Below are 17,107 nucleotides of genomic sequence, written 5' to 3'. Positions count from 1 at the left end.
TCTCGAGTGTTAAACAACTGTATAATTTAATAAAGGTTTATTGCTTGAACACATTGCAGTCTACCACAGCCTTTCTCTCTGCCCTCTCACCTTTTCTCCTTTGCAATTTTTTGAAAGTCTATTAGGCACAATTGATTGTTGAAATATTTTAAAAATCAAACTATACTCAACAATAGGGAAGGGTTCAAATAAGTGCACCATGAGCTGTAAGATCAAAAGGATTGAACCTCCCACCCGCTCCACACGCACAGTTCTTTTTCCTCCTCTGTCCCCCAGTCTGTGTATTTTAATAGAGTAGGTCTGTGGTATATCTAATGCACCTAAATAATGATTCTCTAACAAAGCACTTTGAGAGAAATTCACTGTGAACAAAGAACTGACATTTCAACTATATTCAGCATTCTTTACTCTTCTACATATATAGATTGCTATCCTAGCAGTGTTTTCAGTGCAGGAAATTTAGTACAGTGATCACTGCTGACAATCCCATGTAGAATGTACGCCAGCTTGGCTCAGAAACAGAGCTCTAAACCTTTCGGAATCCCTGTATAAATCTCTCGGTGGCTGCAACTTGGCAGCTCTGAAAAGTACATGGCCTGAAGCATCAGCAGAGTCAGCAGCTAGTTTTATTTTCTGGTGTATAAGCGTTGCATCTATCTGCAGAAAAAGCATCATGTGAAGCTCAAAGTCTTGCTCATTACGCTTGATGTTTCCTTCCGAACTGTTCCTTCTGGAATGTGAGTGAAACCTGTACTTTATAGCCAGGGAGTGTAATGTGATCTTGTTTAATTATACTTTATCTAATGAACACCAGATGTTTTGATTTACTATCATTTGAACTTGCATAGATCTCTCTCTTTCAAGAATCTTTAAGATTATCAGCTAGATATTTTCTGTTTTACAGGTGGGGAAAATGACATACAGAGATGGTGACTTGTTTGAGATCACATGAGTTAATACCAGAGCCAGGGATAGAATTAAGAGATCCTAATTCCCAATACTGTGCTTTCATTGGCAGAAAAGACTACCTTTCACATGCTTTAATTAATACAAACCTCTCTCACCTAATCTTAATAGAGTAAACATAAACGCCTGCCAAAGGTCATGTTTTTCAGGGCCCATGTCCATTAGCTTTAGTGAGTTACATGTTCCTGGAGTTTTTAACAATAGAGCCTTATATTTAAATGAATACAGTATGATTCACTTTATATCTAAGGTTAGTAACTTCTTCCCACAAACCAGATAAACCCTTGCACAGAGCATGTACCAGCACAGCCTTCTTCCTCTGGGAAACTTTGGATATTAAGTCTTGGCAACCCCCCAAGGGACCCACATAAGGGCCCCCCTCATTTCCCTACTAGCTTGTTAATAAACTCCCTAACAGGTATTGCAAGAAAGCACCTGCTTAACTTACTCCATGCACTCCCATTAAGGTATAGTGATCAGGCCCAACTTACTCCTGGTTACCCTGCTCCCCTGAGCCAGTTGTTGGAATGAAGGGAGTAGCAGGCCAACACTTCTAGGAGTGGAGAAGTGTGCGGAACTCTTCCTTGCCATCACTTGTTTAACTCAGAGTCGCAACACGCCATGTGAGTGGCAACGATTTGGCACCAGTTACACTCTTTTATCCATCTTAGTACGTAAATTCACACGTTTTGTATGTTAACTCCTAGATAATGACTATTAATAGGCAAGTGATGAATATTACTTCACCTGCCCCATTTACTGTTTACAGGATTTTCAGTTAGCTCAGCACTCTTCTACCTTACATACTTCCTGAGTCAGCAGGGTACAGAGGGTACAGAAGATGTGACCCTGAAAGCTTTCTTACAGAGCGAGTGAGAACTAAACAAGAATATACAAAGCGATATTGTTAACAAAAGATGTGCTCGTCAAGTTGCAGTCTTCAAATTACAGTTTTGATACAGCTAGAAGCTTTTCTGTTTGTCTGTGCAGGCCTTTAGAAAGAAGGAAAACAGATCTATAAATCAGCAAGGAAAAAGCCTGCCCTGGCCAGGGCCCTCAACCCCACTGTATCCTGTATCATTTCCAGATACCTATTAACTCTTGCATATCCCAACACACTTTAGCTATTAACAGCAACCATTTGATTAACCCCTCCCACCTATGCTCCAGTTGATCTAAAAATTCTTGGGAAAACCTTAGATTTATAATGTTTTCTTTTTGCCCTTTTCCCTCTGATTTTTGTGGTGACCTCTTAAAAGTATGGAGTAAAAACTCCAAAATGTGTAAAGCTTACTTTATTCAGTACAAATTTCAGTGCTAAGGATAGTGCAATGCAGGTTTGCCATGTGGAAGTCCCCTATTTCCCATTCTTGCTAAAGCGAGTGCAGCGGAAGGGGAGAGAGAACGTATTTTTTTCAAACATTATAAGTAAGTGGCTCAATCATCACTAAAATGTGGTTCTCTAGGATTCTTGTCTGTCTATATCTAGATACTTTTAAAGTGCCCTTGACATCCTAGACCTTTGTCCAGTTGTGGGATGTGGCTTTTTTAATTGTTACTTTTGTTCATGCAGCTGGATCTGTGCGAGAGGCCTTGCAGACTAATAGGCAACCTGAAGAGCCTGCAGCTCCAAATACTACTCCTCTTCCTGCTCAGTTTAAACAGCGAACGCCCATGTATAACAGTAACTCCAATCCAGCTGCAGCTACACCTACCTCACCCCTAACACCTACTACACCTCCTGCCGTTTCCCCTGCAGTACAACCTCCACAAGTAGCCCCGCAAACTCCACAGCAGCCACCACCCAAGAAGAGCCTTTCTCTGACGGTAAGTAAGAGTGTATTTATAAATGAAAAGCAGTTTTCAGTTAGGATCACAAATATTTACCATTAGTGTGTTAATACTTGATGGTTTCGCAGATGCTAGGTTTGGGCATTTATGAGGCTGTGGAGAGTGCATCTTTTTACCAAGAAAATAGAAGTGCTCTGCTATCTACTTAATGTTATTGGATGTTTTCATGCGTCTTGTGATTTCTGTCTATGCAAACATAATGGTTCAGTAAGGCTGCTTGCTTTCCTTGGTCTTCACGTAATCCTGTCCCAACTAATTGTGCTTTGTAACAATAAGCTATCCTGTTGAGGGTGTTAGTCACATATCAAGACAGATGGGGTGAGTTTCCACCATGACGGCTGTTCATGTTTGGCTGACAAGGGCTCATAAACTGACACAGGTGGTGGTGACTCTACAGTGGAAGGAGAATGGAACCAATTGTTCTAAAACGAAAGTTTTGAATGATCAAATGCAGGAAATATCAGACACAATCACTGGGCTGCATCTCTTCTCTGTTGCTGATTAAGGTTGTGATCCTGTTAACTGTAACGTGCATGTCTGAAGTTAAGTACATAAGTAGTCCCAAGTCATAGAGTTCAAGGCTCGAAGGGACCATGTGTGATATCCTGTAGGTCACAGCCCGCCAACACTATCCAACACCTGCATACTAAACCCAACAACCAAGTTTAGACTGAAGTATTGCAGCCTACAAGGAGACTAAACTGTTATGTGCCACGGGCAGAATGTGTGGGACTGTGGTGTAACAGTACCCAAGGCCCCTGTCGTGGAAGGAATACGACGTAAGTAAGAGAGACCCAGATAATCCTGGCAAGTGACCCATGTTATGTGCCCTTCCTGCTTCCAAACGTGTGAGGAAAATTCCGCCTCAGCCCCACATATGGTAATCTGTTAGAAGAACTGGCCAGCTAAGCACGTGAGAGGGAAAATGTGTGGGGCAAAGCACAGGCCAACCCCATCCAGTGTCCCACCTCCAGCTCTGGCCCTCTCTCATGCTTCAGAGGTAGGAGATCAACCAAAAGAGACTCCGTTGGGGAGTGGCGAGCTGGAATTCCTTCCAGAATCCTGCAGGTGACTAGCTGAAGAGCTTTTGGTCTTCAGTGTTAAGTATATGTATCTATAGTTTAACAGTGAGGGACCTGAGAGAGGGTTGTGTGAACTTTTGTTTTCTTTTCAGTGATTTCCGTATATGTAAGTCTCTTAAAAATCTTTCATGGGAACTGTCCCAGCAGCAGCCCAGGGCCTGCCAGTCTGGGTGGGAAGAATCTGTAATGTCACAAAGGGATGAAAGAAGCAGATGCTCCTGAATATCCTCATTTTTTTTTTTTTAAACAATAAAATTTTAACACTTTATTCTTGCTGCTTCTGCCTGCACACAAGTCAGCAAAGTGGGTGCTTTTCCCTCTGTAAATAAAAGTTCTTCACTAAAAAAAACTTTTTACAGGCAAAGCAGCTGAAGTTGGAAACCTAAAATATGCTGGTGCAGTCCACAAGGAAAATGGATTTGAGGGGTCACTGGGAGGCCTGTGCTTTGTCACAAAAAAGTGATGCTGCATTAAAACTGTGAGAATGGGACTTGTAATGTGAACTCTTTTGCATCCTCAACAGTGTGAGCCATTACGTTCCTGTTATGAAAAAGAATGAGTGGATTTATTTTCTGTGAGAATAAAGATAAGCATGTAGCCTGCATCTTATCTTTGGGTGCTCGAATGTAACCTAAGCTATATTCTACAGTAGCGGTTTCTCGACTGAAAAAAGTATATATATTTGCTTTCATATGTTTCAGAGGGAGCAAATGTATGCTGCACAGGAAATGTTCAAGACTGCAAACAAAGTTACCAGGCCAGAAAAGGCGCTTATCCTTGGGTTCATGGCGGGATCCAGAGGCATGTATTGCAACTAGCGCTATTTTGAGAACCAGTAGATGCTATGAAATATGGTCTAGCACCACAAAATATCAAGAGGTGATACCTGAGTGATAATCTGGGCACAGCTGAAATGTAAAAATTGGGAGGAGCAGAGAGAGTGAGCGTTTGAATGTATGGGGTGTCTCACATCACACTCCCGCAATACCTGAACTATGTCATGCATGAATGGCTTGTGTGGCATGACTGGGTAAGCATGCCAGCTGAAGTCGAAAACATCTTGAGTCCTGGTTGGAGGGGTGCTGACATCTGACTACCGTGACAAACTGAATTTTTGTGGAGCTACAAAATGTGCCCCTCAGGACATGCTTATACTTGAATAAACAACCATAATACCATTGCTTGTCATGGATCTTGAGGGGCCCAACCCTACAGATGAGACTAGCCCACACTCTATTCAGGGGATAGGCTTTGCCCTCTGTCCTGAAGCCCCGTGAGCACAGGTGGTGTCAGACCAGGATGAGGAGGACGCTACAGAGTACAGAGCCTCTTCACCAATTCTTTAGTGTTTTAAATGAGTCAAGACTCGAGTCCTTCAGGTCCTCAAACGCTGTGATGAATCTCAGGGGTCGTTTCTACATATGGAGAGAGAGACGCTAATGAGGCACAGATGCAAATTCCCCATGTGTCATTAGCATAATGTCACGTGATTTGGAGTCCGGAAGACCGTTCTTCTGGACTCCAAAATGCTGTGTAGAATCGTGGGCCTGGGGGGGAGGGGTTGGGGCTTCCGGAAGGATTTTTGGGAAGGGGCCTCTGGAAGAAGGACTTCCTTTTTTGCACCCACCCCTGTGTGCTCCAGACTCCAAATCACATGACGTTATGCTAATGAGGCATGTGCACCCGCGCCTCATTAGCATCTTTTGCTCCGTGTATTAGCATGCCACGTCCAAAGGAAGTGGCGTGTGTAGAAGCAGCCAGGGATTGCAAAGTATGCAGGGCTTTGAAGGCCAAAATTGAGCACCACAGATAGTACCCAGAGGGTAATTAAGTACTACTGCAGTTCTTGAGAACTGATGCAATGGTCCTTGAGCTAACTTCCGCTAATGTACCAGCTGCAATGTCTGTTTTAATACATGAGGGGCTCATCATGATAGTGACCGAGTGTTCTGAGGTGTAGCTTATGCAAAATGCATTACAGTAATCCTGAGTTGAGGCATGAAATACTACATTGAGGCCTGGATTGGAAAAGTCTTGTGCTCCTTGCCAGGTAGAGGGGAGAAAAGGTGCTCTTGGCCCTACGTAGCTCCTGGGATTCCAGGAGCACGAGGCTCCTACCAGGCTCAGGATGTACAAAGCTATAACAAATGTTTCCTAAGAGAACCAGTAACAACAAACTGCACAGCAAACCAGGTTTAGGATCAGCCAGCTCCTGTAGAGTCTGTCGGAGTTACGAACTGGCATTCCTGGGTAGAGCACCTCCAAACTAAGCATGATAGGCAATTTTTACAGTGCTGGAGTTATCGTATGTCTACAATAGGATGCAAACTACTTGGAGAGGTATATTCTGTAGTGGCACCTGTCCTTTTACATTGAAGTTGGTTAAGTAGATGACCATATTTCTTAGCACCTATCTGTATTATCTGCAGTTTATGGCATAAGTGTAACACATAATATTATTCCTAATGGTGGGACTGCAGTGTTGGTTTGAGGGAGGTTTTCACTGAAGCAGCGGTCATCCCATTTTCTAAAATAAAATAAATCTGTTAAGACTTGCAGCAAACCATGTTAGGACTATAATAACTTAATTTTCTAACGCTCAAAGCCAAACTGGCATTAAGATCTCAAAGATCTCTTCTTCAGAATTGCAGATCGTTACCTGCAGAAATCGGAATGACACTTGGGCACCCCCATGCCAGTTACCTTGCCATGTTCTTAGTTTGGTCCTGGGGGTTCAGTTCCCTTTGTCATACTGTGTGAACTCCGGGTGGGAGCTGTGAAAGCACGTGGCTTCCTGCTTTGTTCCAGGTGCTAGTGATCATGTAGCTCGTCAAGTTTTTGGTTCTCTTTAGTCCCAGCAGAGCCAAAGCTTCTCCTTACCCTTAAATTTTGCGAACAGGCTGTGTTGAATAGGGTCTTAACTTGCAGGTTTTTTTGTTCTAATTCTTGTCTTCACAGAGAATCCTTGCCAAGAGCAGGGTGACATCATTCAGATTAAACTTAGTGAGCATACAGAAGTTTTACCAAAAGCTGACGGCACTGGGAGTACCACCATGTTAGTTGACACGGTCTTTGAAATGAACTATGCTACGGGCCAGTGGACCAGACTCAAGAAGTACAAACCTATAACAAATGTTTCCTAAGAGAGTTGGTGAGGACAAACTGCGGACCAAAACAAGACTAGACTCAGCCAGCTCCTGTAGAATGCATCAGTTGTACAAAATGGCATTCATGTGTAGGTTTCTTATTCACTTCCAGAACACCAGTTATGGCTACCCAAGCGAACTGAGCTAAGTGAATGTAGTGTGAAGAGGCTGTCACACTGACAGATTTTTTTTTTTTTTTTTTTTTTTTTTTTTTTTGGAGGAAGACTATGATGATGCGGAAAAGTTCTGTGATTTAGGAGGCCAAAAACTGAGAACACAGCTGAAAACTTGCTTTTCACTTTGAGAGCAGTTCAATTCCAAATGCTGGAAAAAGGAGATTTACAGAATCGCAATTTTCCACTAAGGATGGGCACAGATTTTATTGCAGAAATATTACTTTGACAACAGGGGTTCCATTTGCATCCGGACACTCGTTGCACTGCAAGTATTTGCAGTCATTCCTGAAATTTGAAAGCAGTAAATGTAACTGCTGTGAGTGAGAGCTTCTAATGACGCTTGCTGTGTTATTAGCTAGTCTTTTCCAGGTCCTACAGTGAGTTTTGAGAAGCTTTGTTAAACTTACTGTATTGCAACTCTTAATGCCCAGCACAAGTTAATCTGTAGAAATGGGTGTGTGGGGGGACAGAATATCTTACCCTTTAATGCAGCAAAATTAATTTATTTTAGCATCAAATTTAATATTGCCAAAAAAAAATTCATACCATGTGAGGTGTAAGGTGGAGATTAAGCTCTAGTTCTTATACAGCAAGTCACCTGGGTAACAGACCTTTCTCCTGGAGGGAAGGAAGTTTGTGTTGTGCTTGTACCCCTGTCAAGAACAGTCGAGTGTTACTGCACTCTTAAGAGTGGCCCTTCCAGCTAGAAGTGAGTTACTGTCAAAGATGAGTGTGAAAGGACAGGAAGACTCTGTCTCCATGGCAAATTCTCCCCACCAGTTGTTTGTGTTTCTTTTCAGTGCAATTTTGAATAAGCGGTCACTGGGCACTTGGGCACCAAGGCCTAGGCTACACAGTTTTTGTACCAGTACAACAGTTGGGTTTGACTTTCTTTAAAACTGGTAAGTTACAGCAGTATTGTGAATGCAGTTACACCAGTGTAAAGGGGTCTGTTATGCTAGTCTATCTTATTCCCTTTCCCATACAGGAATAGCTGTACCTACATGTGTACATACCAGTAGAGTGGTCCCACTTTAAATGAACTGGTACACTTAAGGCAGTACATCTTGTTTGGAGACTTGGCCCTAAGTGGTGGCTTCAGAATTTGGCCTTTAATGGAGGCATGTGTTAAATGTCCAGTTTCTTTCAGCTAATCTCACACGTGGGGTTCTACTTGCCTAGGAAGGAAGTACAAAGATAAATCACATAGCATTGTTAGAGCCTGAGATGGGGCCTTGTGATGACTCAGGGTTGGCCTTTTAAAAGAAAAAAAAAAGTTAATCTATGGCTTCTAGGCCAGCACAAGACTCTTCTTCTAAGATAAAAGTAAATCTTCACCAGTTGATATGTGTGTGCCAACGTGGCCTAGAGATACATTCAATAGATTTGGTTTTATATTGGGCATTTTTATTTTCAGATTATTGAACTATATGCCCATCAGAACTGAGTGCATTACTGAGGAAATGTATTTACAACCTTTTATTGTAATCTGATCAAAATTGTCTGTTAGCGCCAAGAAAATTAAGATCCAGGATATCCTACATTAACTGTCTGGTTGAGGTCTCCTGTTGGAACTTCCATCATCATTAAGGAGTTGGGTGGATGTATTAGTGAGAAAATGGGATTCCTCAGCATGACTGTCACTCTGGAACATTCTTTTCTGTAGTCAGGTGGACTGCTAGCCAAATCAGCAAATCAAATCAGCCAAACAAGCAGTGGGGACAAGATAAGATGAGTGGAGGGGTTTTGTTTTTAGAATGAATTTCTGTAGGGTGCTTTCACAGTGGTGTTAACTACTTGGATTTAAGCCAGTCAAAGTGAAGGGCTAAAGTCAGAACCTGAAAGAAGTATTTGTCTTTTTAAAAGTGTGTAAGGAATACATTGCATTCCTTTCCATCTTGTTTGCTTTCTGGTTTTAAAAAAGTCCTTATGATACCTAATTTTCTGTAACCTAAGCCAGTGTGACACCTCTGTCCAACTGCTACTACTTCAACACCCTTTGTCTTCTGTTTAATACAGGGATGTTATTTTTTTTAATAAGAAACTATTTGTAGAGGACTGGCCACCTTAGGGGAAGTAGATTTGCATCCCCAGCTGCTGGTTCAAACCTCAGCCCCATTTGGTAGTGATCAGAAGCTGCTATCTGATGGCTCTTCAGTTTACCTGAGCTGAATTGGGGTTCTCAATCCAGTGTCCAGTGGACAAATGTCCATATCCCCAAAATGCAGCTATCAGCAGCAAGGAAAAGAGCTGAGTGGTTGAGATGGCCCTTCTCTCTAAGTACTGCCTCCAGAACTCAGTTGAAACATTAGAATGAAGAGGGAACCTTATACTGCTGCTTCCTGCTCTTCCTGACTGTGTGGCTGGACAGACTTGAATCTCCAGGCCTGTTCATCTACGATTAGTCCTCTGCACTAAGCCAATTGTATTTTAAATAGAAACAGACTATTTTAAATTCATTATCACTAGAACTGAGACCATTAAATATTGCTAAAATAATTAGCAACCTTATTTTTAAATACAAAAGCTGCTTTCTCTTGGCTGGATCCAACTCTGAGGATTGTAACTTTCTTTCAACCAGCTTTCTGTATCTAGCATCCTTTTTAGAAACATGAAAATTAAAGGAAAGTAGCCATTTAAATGTTTTTAGAATCACTTCACTGCTGTGAAACTAAACTCACCGCAGAGCTCTGTCATCGCTTAGAAACACTGAACCAGTGCTTTGATAAGAGTACAGCTAGTTCCAGGCAGTTCAGGAAACAGCAAGCAAGCACTTGAATTGCTGTATATTACTTATTGGCCGTGTCTGCACGTGCCCCAAACTTTGAAATGGCCACGCAAATGGCCATTTCAAAGTTTACTAATGAAGCGCTGAAATGCATATTCAGCACTTCATTAGCATGCGGGCTGCCGCGGCACTTCAAAATTGACGCGCCTCGCCGCTCGTCCCGACGGGGCTCCTTTTCGAAAGGACCCCACCTACTTCGAAGTCCTCTTATTCCCCCATGGGACTTCGAAGTAGTCGGGGTCCATTCAAAAAGGAGCCCCGTCGGGACGAGCGGCACGGTGGCGAGGTGCGTCAATTTCGAAGTGCCGTGGCAGCCCGCATGCTAATGAAGTGCTGAATATGCATTTCAGCGCTTCATTAGTAAACTTCGAAATGGCCATTTGCGTGGCCATTTCGAAGTTTGGGGCACGTGTAGACGTAGCCATTCTTTCCTTTACACAGCAAGTCTGACTCATTGAGCTTGATAATGTGTCTTAACTTTTCAGTCATTTAGATGCTAGGTGGATTTTGTACATGAGGCGCAGAGCAAAGCTAAACAAAAAACAAGTTAACTTTAGAAGGATGTGCTGAACTAACCAGGTGTGGGAAGTACCACCGTGCTCGGGGCCCACATGCACAAAATCCTTTTTAAAATTCCCTTTACTGTAGCCCAACATTCAGCGCCCTAGTCTGGGCGCCAGAACTTCGTGTGTATTATGGGTCAGCTCCAGTAAACAGGCATTCTGCATGTGGGGTATAAGTGAGGGGCCACTCAATTTTTTTTTCTGTAATTTAAGTTAGGATTCTGTGGTGACAGAGGATAGAAACAGTTCACATGGCTCCTTTCCCATCCTTACCTTTCATCTCCCCTCGGATGGAGTGAGGAAACAGCTTTTCCTGCCAGAGAGTTCTCTAGCATTCCCATTCACCCACCCAACCCCCATTGGCAACTGCCCAGTTCTTCTAGTGACTGACTCTAGTTCTGGATCAGTGGCCTAATCAGTTGGTATCTGTAGTTTTGCTATTAACCTCTCAGTCAAATGAAACATGATGCTGGATGCGATGGGGGAAAATCTTCTTTTGAGTAATTAATAAAAAAAGCCCATGTGAAGTTGCTCATTGCCCTCAGTGAACCACATTGAAGTGCAGGCCGCTTAAATGGAAAAAAGAAACGTGATGCTTTGACATTAGAGCTTGAGGCTGGCTCACACTCTCATAGCAAGACCTGACTAGACAAAAAGACTGAAAATGTTAAACCAGAGCCCGTTGGGAATCTGGTGCCTTTAACGAGAAATGTCATTTTGTAAAATGTTACAGCTATAGCATAGCCCATATGTTTTCTATTGTTTTTTGTACAGTTGTAAATTCAAGATCTTCTGTCTGCAGGTACGTATTTTCAGTGTACTACAGTATGTATAATAAAAATTTAGATTTTCTAAAGAATCTCCTCAGGTGGGTTTTTACAGTCTGTACTGGTATATTTTTACATTGACCCACAGGCTCAATTTTAATTCGCTGCTCTCTTTGTACAGCTCGCTGCAGCGTAGCTCTTTCAGCATCTTCCAAATGAGTTGGGTGTTTGCTCCCTGAGTTGATTAGCAGAGATGTGGTTGTACTCAGTCTGCATTCTTAACCTCAGCTGTGATTGGTTCAGTTGGCAGTGTTACCATTTCATGTTCTAAATGATCCAGCTTTCGGCTTCCTTTTTAACAATTTGAGTTCTTCAGTCTGCACCACACACTTTGTCTTGACTGACAGTGGATGAGGTGGGAACCCCTCTCACCCATTAGGTTTCCTGCCATTGTTACCTGGATGTGGTAAGCAATCATGGGTTTGTATGGGTGTGTAACTTTCAACCACCTACCTCCATCCCTCCCAATAACCCAAATCCAAAATAACAATGCACACCGCAGAGTTAAAACTGTTTCACAGCTGTTTAAATGATGGTTCCTGACAATTGCTTTATCTAATCTCCCACTCCCTTTTTTATTTTTAACCATCTCCCCATTAGGGAGCTTGTAGATCTAAGAGGCCTGCTGTCATGCCTGCAATTGATTTATCAGACAGTATTTGAATACTAATTGAAACATTCCTGACTATGTGCTGCCATGGTGTGGTCACTTTAGCAGGTGCAGTATTTTTTTTACACAGCTTTAAATCCCAAAATCCCATCTCTTCTCTAAATCCCCTTGCGAAGGGGGCCAGAACAACAGCAGAGATTGCCTAGACCAGGTAAAACAGCAATGCAAACTTTCCCATGCTCAACTCACCTCATCCCTGACCTGGAAGCATCACAGTATCACCAACCCCAAGCATTCAAAAAAGTGTCAGGCCCCATTCATTCTTGACTGGTTTAAAAATGTGCAGGATTATTGCTACCTACATTTTAATTGTTGAGCTGTGGAAGGGAGTGGGGTGGCCCCACTTTCAACCTTTTCACCACAAAGAAGCCTTGAAGGGCTCTTTGTTTTAAGCAGAAACTGGAGTATCACATGACTCCTGCAGCTGAGACCAATTTATTGCAAAACTCTCAGTAACATTGAGAGTTGGTGCCACTGGCCCCTTGCTGTGTGATGCAAGAAGGTATTTCCATGGTAGTATTGCGCTCATGCAGTCCTTTTGGACCCACCCAAGACTTTGGACAAGGTTGGCAGGCGTGGTGGTGGTTTTGGAAGTTAATTCCTGGACTATGAGGAGAGCCTGATTCCAAGCAGGCCACTCAAAAGCCTTTGGATGACTCAGTGCTGATCTCACCTAGATTTGAAACATTGAACTACCCCCAGAGGTACCCAGCCATCAAATTTCAAATTTTGTATCTGAACTAATTATTGTTCTTGTGTTTAGTGACTGAGCTGCAGGGGTTCCTGAATTCTAGCCCTGGCTGTGGAACGGGCAAATCGCTTGTCGTCTCTGTTCTACTTTCCCAATCTCTAAAATAGGGAAAACTCCTGCTGGGGCTGTGATGAGAATTAACAAGAGGTTTGTGAAGTGCTCCGTGAGTCTAACGCAGTGAGTGGGCTGGTTCAGGTCTTGTGTTAGTGCTCTACCAATGCTGTCTCCTTTTTTTCCCCAGACCTTTCTGTAGATGACTGGCTGAGATTGCTGAGACACAATCTCCTTTCAGCTGCTGGCCTGCCATGTGGAGCCACAGGACAGCTATGTCTGATCAGGCAAATTTGTCATAATCACCACGCCTTCCCCGCACTCAGAGCATGTGCAGCCTTTTGAGGCATAACTTTGTCTTCCTGCAGTCTTGCAATGGCCTGCCTGCGAGGGGAGTGAGGGCTTGATTCCTCCCATAAAGCAATAATCAGAACACAGAAGTCACAAGCAGTCCTGGGGCACTTTAGAAACTAACAAGTTTGAGGATATCAGCTTGTGTGGGCAAAACCCACTTTTTACCCATGAAAACTCATGCCCTAAAAAGTTTTAGTCTGTAAGGTGCCACAAAACTGCATGTTGTTTGTGAGGCTACAGATTAACATGGCTACCACTACAACATGGGAGTGTTTACCTTGTACATCGTAAGGGGCAGACTCAGGCCAGAGGCCTTTGTGGATTACAGTTGACCTTCTAAATTGTGCTGAAAATACGCCCTGGCTCAGCTGTGAGGACGGGCCCCAGGCAGTGCAAAAGAAGTTGCCTTTGGCTCAAGGCAGTGTTAGTGAGTACACAAATAAATCATGCAGTTGCCCAAGTGCCTTGTGCTCCAGAGGCAGGGGCTTGCCAGCAGCTGCCCTCCCCCCCTGCCCCCCGCTGCAAAAAAATGTAATAGGAAAGATTTAGAAACTGGCTTAGTCAGGTCAACTGTCTGGATGCACTTGAAACACGTTCATACCACTTGCCAGTTATATGGAACAAACCCAAAAGCGCTGCACTGGGTGATCCAGGCAATCTCTTTGGGGGCAGCTTTTACTACTGCATACCAAGTGTCAAATGCCTTTAGCTCACCAGTCACTCCAGGCCAAGGCTGCAGTTTGAAAATTACCCTATTGCAGTTCTTTGAGCAAAAATATATCTGAGGTGTTTGGTTTTTTTTAAAGCCTCCTTTTTTTGTGGGGGGACTTCCATAGCAAGAAAGATTGGCTATATATAAACAAGCAAGCTGTTCTGCACGCACACCCTCTTCCAGGAAAAGACTGAGCACAAGGGAATCAAAATGGGTTTAGGGGGGCATTTCCTTTTCTACCCTTGTTTATGCTGCTTGTGGCAGAAAAGCCAGGGAGCTTTGCAGCTCACATTCCCCAGGATCACAGTGCAACTGCTGGCTGAGTCAGCGTTCCTCTTGTGGTTTACTTTTATTCCTTTTACCCACTTTGACCTTGGGAAAATACTTTAAATATGATTGCCTATTGAGTTAACTGACAGAATTATAGGGCTGGAAGGGACCTCAGGAGGTCATCTAGTCCAGCCCCCTGCTTCAAGCAGGATCAACCCCTAAGTTATCCCAGCCAGGACCTTGTCAAGCCAGCACTTAAAAACCTCAAGGGATGGAGAATCCACCACCTTTCTAGACAATGCATTCCATTGTTTTTCTTAATATCTAACCTACACCTCTCCCTCTTCAACTTCAGACCATTATTCCTTGTTCTGCCATCTGACACCACTGAGAACAGTTTCTCACTCTCCTCTTCAGAGCTCCCCTTCAGTAAGTTGAAGGCTGCTATTAAATCACCCCTAAGTCTTCTCTTCTGTAAACTAAACATGCCTAAATCCCTCAGCCTATCCTCATAGGTCTTGTGCTCCAGCCCCTTAATTGTTTGTTTTATTTTTGCCCTCCACTGCACCTGCTCCAGCAAATCCACATCCTTTTTATACTGGGGGGTCCGAAACTGGACACAATATTCCAGTGCTGAACAGAGGGGAATAACTGCTTCCCTAGATCTGCTCAAAATGCTCCTCCTAATGCACCCCAGTACGCCGTTAGCTTTCTTGGCTACAAGGGCGCACTGTTTACTCATATCCAGCCTTTCATCCACCATAACCCCTAGGTCCCTTTCCATGGTACTGCTGCTGAGCCAGTCGGTTCCCAGCCTGTAACAGTGTTTGGGATTCTTCCACACCATGTGCAGGACTCTACACCCCTCCTTGTTGAACTACATCAGCTTTCTTTTGGCCCAGTCCTCCAATTTATCCAGGTCACTCTGAATTCTTTCTCTACCCTCCAATGTATCTACCCCTCCCCCTAGTTTTGTGTCATTTGCAAACTTGCTGGGGGTGCAAGCCAGTCCCTCATCCAGGTCATTAATAAAGATGTTGAATAACACCGGCTGCAGAACTGAGCCTCGTGGCACTCCACTTGAAACCGACCACCATCCAGATATTGAGCCATTGATGCTGCTAATCATAACTAGGTGGTGACAGCACTGATCACTGTTGAGGATAGTGTGTCTGCTTAATCAATTGTTAAAAATTTAGGTTTGTTTGATTGATGGGCCCTATGGGTATTCACTATGGGTACATGTGGCCAAGACCAGAAATTCTTCAATAACAATGTCTGGTGGTCTGGGCCTGTACTTTGTGTTCCCAAGAGCGGGTTCCTTTCCTATTGCTCACATCTGAACCATACACTTTTTCCTGTTCTGCAGTGTTCTGCTCTTTGAATCTGTAAGCAGTTTGTAGTTTGGACTGTTTTAGTTTTTAACTAAAAAGATGTGCTGTAATTATTTTGTCTTTTGCTAGTTCATATTTTTATTTTTTTTTTTCAAGTCATCAGGGCCCAATGAAATGCTTCCTAAAATACTAAGGGGCTGACTGAGGAGATAGCTGAGCCACTAGCTATTCTCTTTTAAAAGTCAAGGAAGACAGGAGAGATTCTAGCAGACTAGAAAAGGGCAAATACAGTACCTATGTATAAAAAGAGAAAGAAAGACAACCCAGGAACTATAGACCAGTCAGCTTAACTTCTGCACAAGGAAAGGTAATGGAGCAAATAATTAAAGACTCAATCTGCAAACTTCTACTATAATAAGGTGATAAGTAATAGGATCAATTTGTCAAAATCAAATTGTGTCAATCCAACTAGATTGCTTTCTTTGACAGAGTAACAAGCCTTGTAGCTGAAGGGCAGCTGTAGATATGGTACATCTATCTGTACTATAATAAGACTTGGTACATTCTTGCATGACTTTCTCATTAACTATACGTACATATCACACAGAACTGGAAGGAACCTTGAGGTGTCATTGAGTCCAGTCTGCTGCACTCACAGCAGGACCTATCACCAGTTCTGACATCTAGATAGATAGATAATCTAAATAAATTTTAAATCTAACCTGCCCCAGAATCTTGAAAGGCCCCACAAGGACTGAACTCCAGAATCCTGGGTTTACTAGGCCAATGGTCTAGGGAAAAACCACCTAGATGTCCCTACTATGAGATGGGTGCCTAACTGGTTGGATAATGGTTCACAATCACGCTGGAATGAACCATGATGGGCGTGATGAATGGAGTTCCACAGGGATCAGGTCTGGGTCTGACTTTGTTCCCTGTTGTCATCACTGATATACATAATGGCATAGTTTATATCGCTTATAAGGTTTCCTGATATTATCAGGCTAGGGAAGGCGCAAGTGCTTTGGATGAGAGGATTAACATGCAAAATGATCTGGTGAAACTAGAGAGAGACAGTCTGAGGTAAATAGTAATAGAGAGAAAGCATGACTGCTTTTTTGTTCTGAGGTAAATAGGGTGAACTTCAATAAGAACAAAGTGTTCCACCTTGGAAGGAACAATCAGTTGCACACATACACAATGGGAAGTGACTCTGGAAAGGAGTACTGAGGAAAGGGAGCTGAAGGTCACAGCTGACCACAAGCTAAGCATGAGACATGTGACACTGTTGCAAAAAAGCAACCATCATTCTGGGATGAAACAGCAGCAGTGGGGCACTTTAAAGAAGCTTACTGCTCTTTTTGTTTTGTTAGAATAGGGACTGACATGGTTCCCTCTCTGTCACTAGTCATCATTCTGGGATGTCTGCACAGGTGACTTGTAAGTGAGAAATAAGAAGAAATTTTGCTCTGCTCTGTGCTGATTAGGCCTCAATGGCTACACTGTGGCTGGTTCTGGGAGTCTCAGTGAAGAAAGGTTGCGGACAAAATGGAAAAGTCCAATGGG

The 17,107-nt window shown here is 43.1% G+C and overlaps 1 protein-coding gene across 1 annotated transcript in view; it reads left to right on the top strand.

Moving 5' to 3' along the window:
- NELFA (negative elongation factor complex member A) overlaps positions 1-10,096 on the top strand; it is a 36,069-nt gene extending 25,973 nt beyond the window's left edge. Inside the window, exons 9-11 of the mRNA XM_074992334.1 lie at positions 2,540-2,793; positions 4,601-4,700; positions 6,858-10,096. Coding sequence (XP_074848435.1) covers positions 2,540-2,793; positions 4,601-4,700; positions 6,858-7,042 — 539 coding nt within the window. The 3' untranslated portion in view covers positions 7,043-10,096. The remainder of the gene's footprint in view (positions 1-2,539; positions 2,794-4,600; positions 4,701-6,857) is intronic.
- The last annotated feature ends 7,011 nt before the right edge of the window (positions 10,097-17,107 follow it).

The sequence above is a fragment of the Carettochelys insculpta genome, chromosome 4 (assembly GCF_033958435.1).
Source record: "Carettochelys insculpta isolate YL-2023 chromosome 4, ASM3395843v1, whole genome shotgun sequence".
NCBI classification, from domain to species: Eukaryota; Metazoa; Chordata; order Testudines; family Carettochelyidae; genus Carettochelys; species Carettochelys insculpta.
Note: the sequence above shows the minus strand (reverse complement) of the source record. Positions and strands in the feature narration are given on the sequence as shown.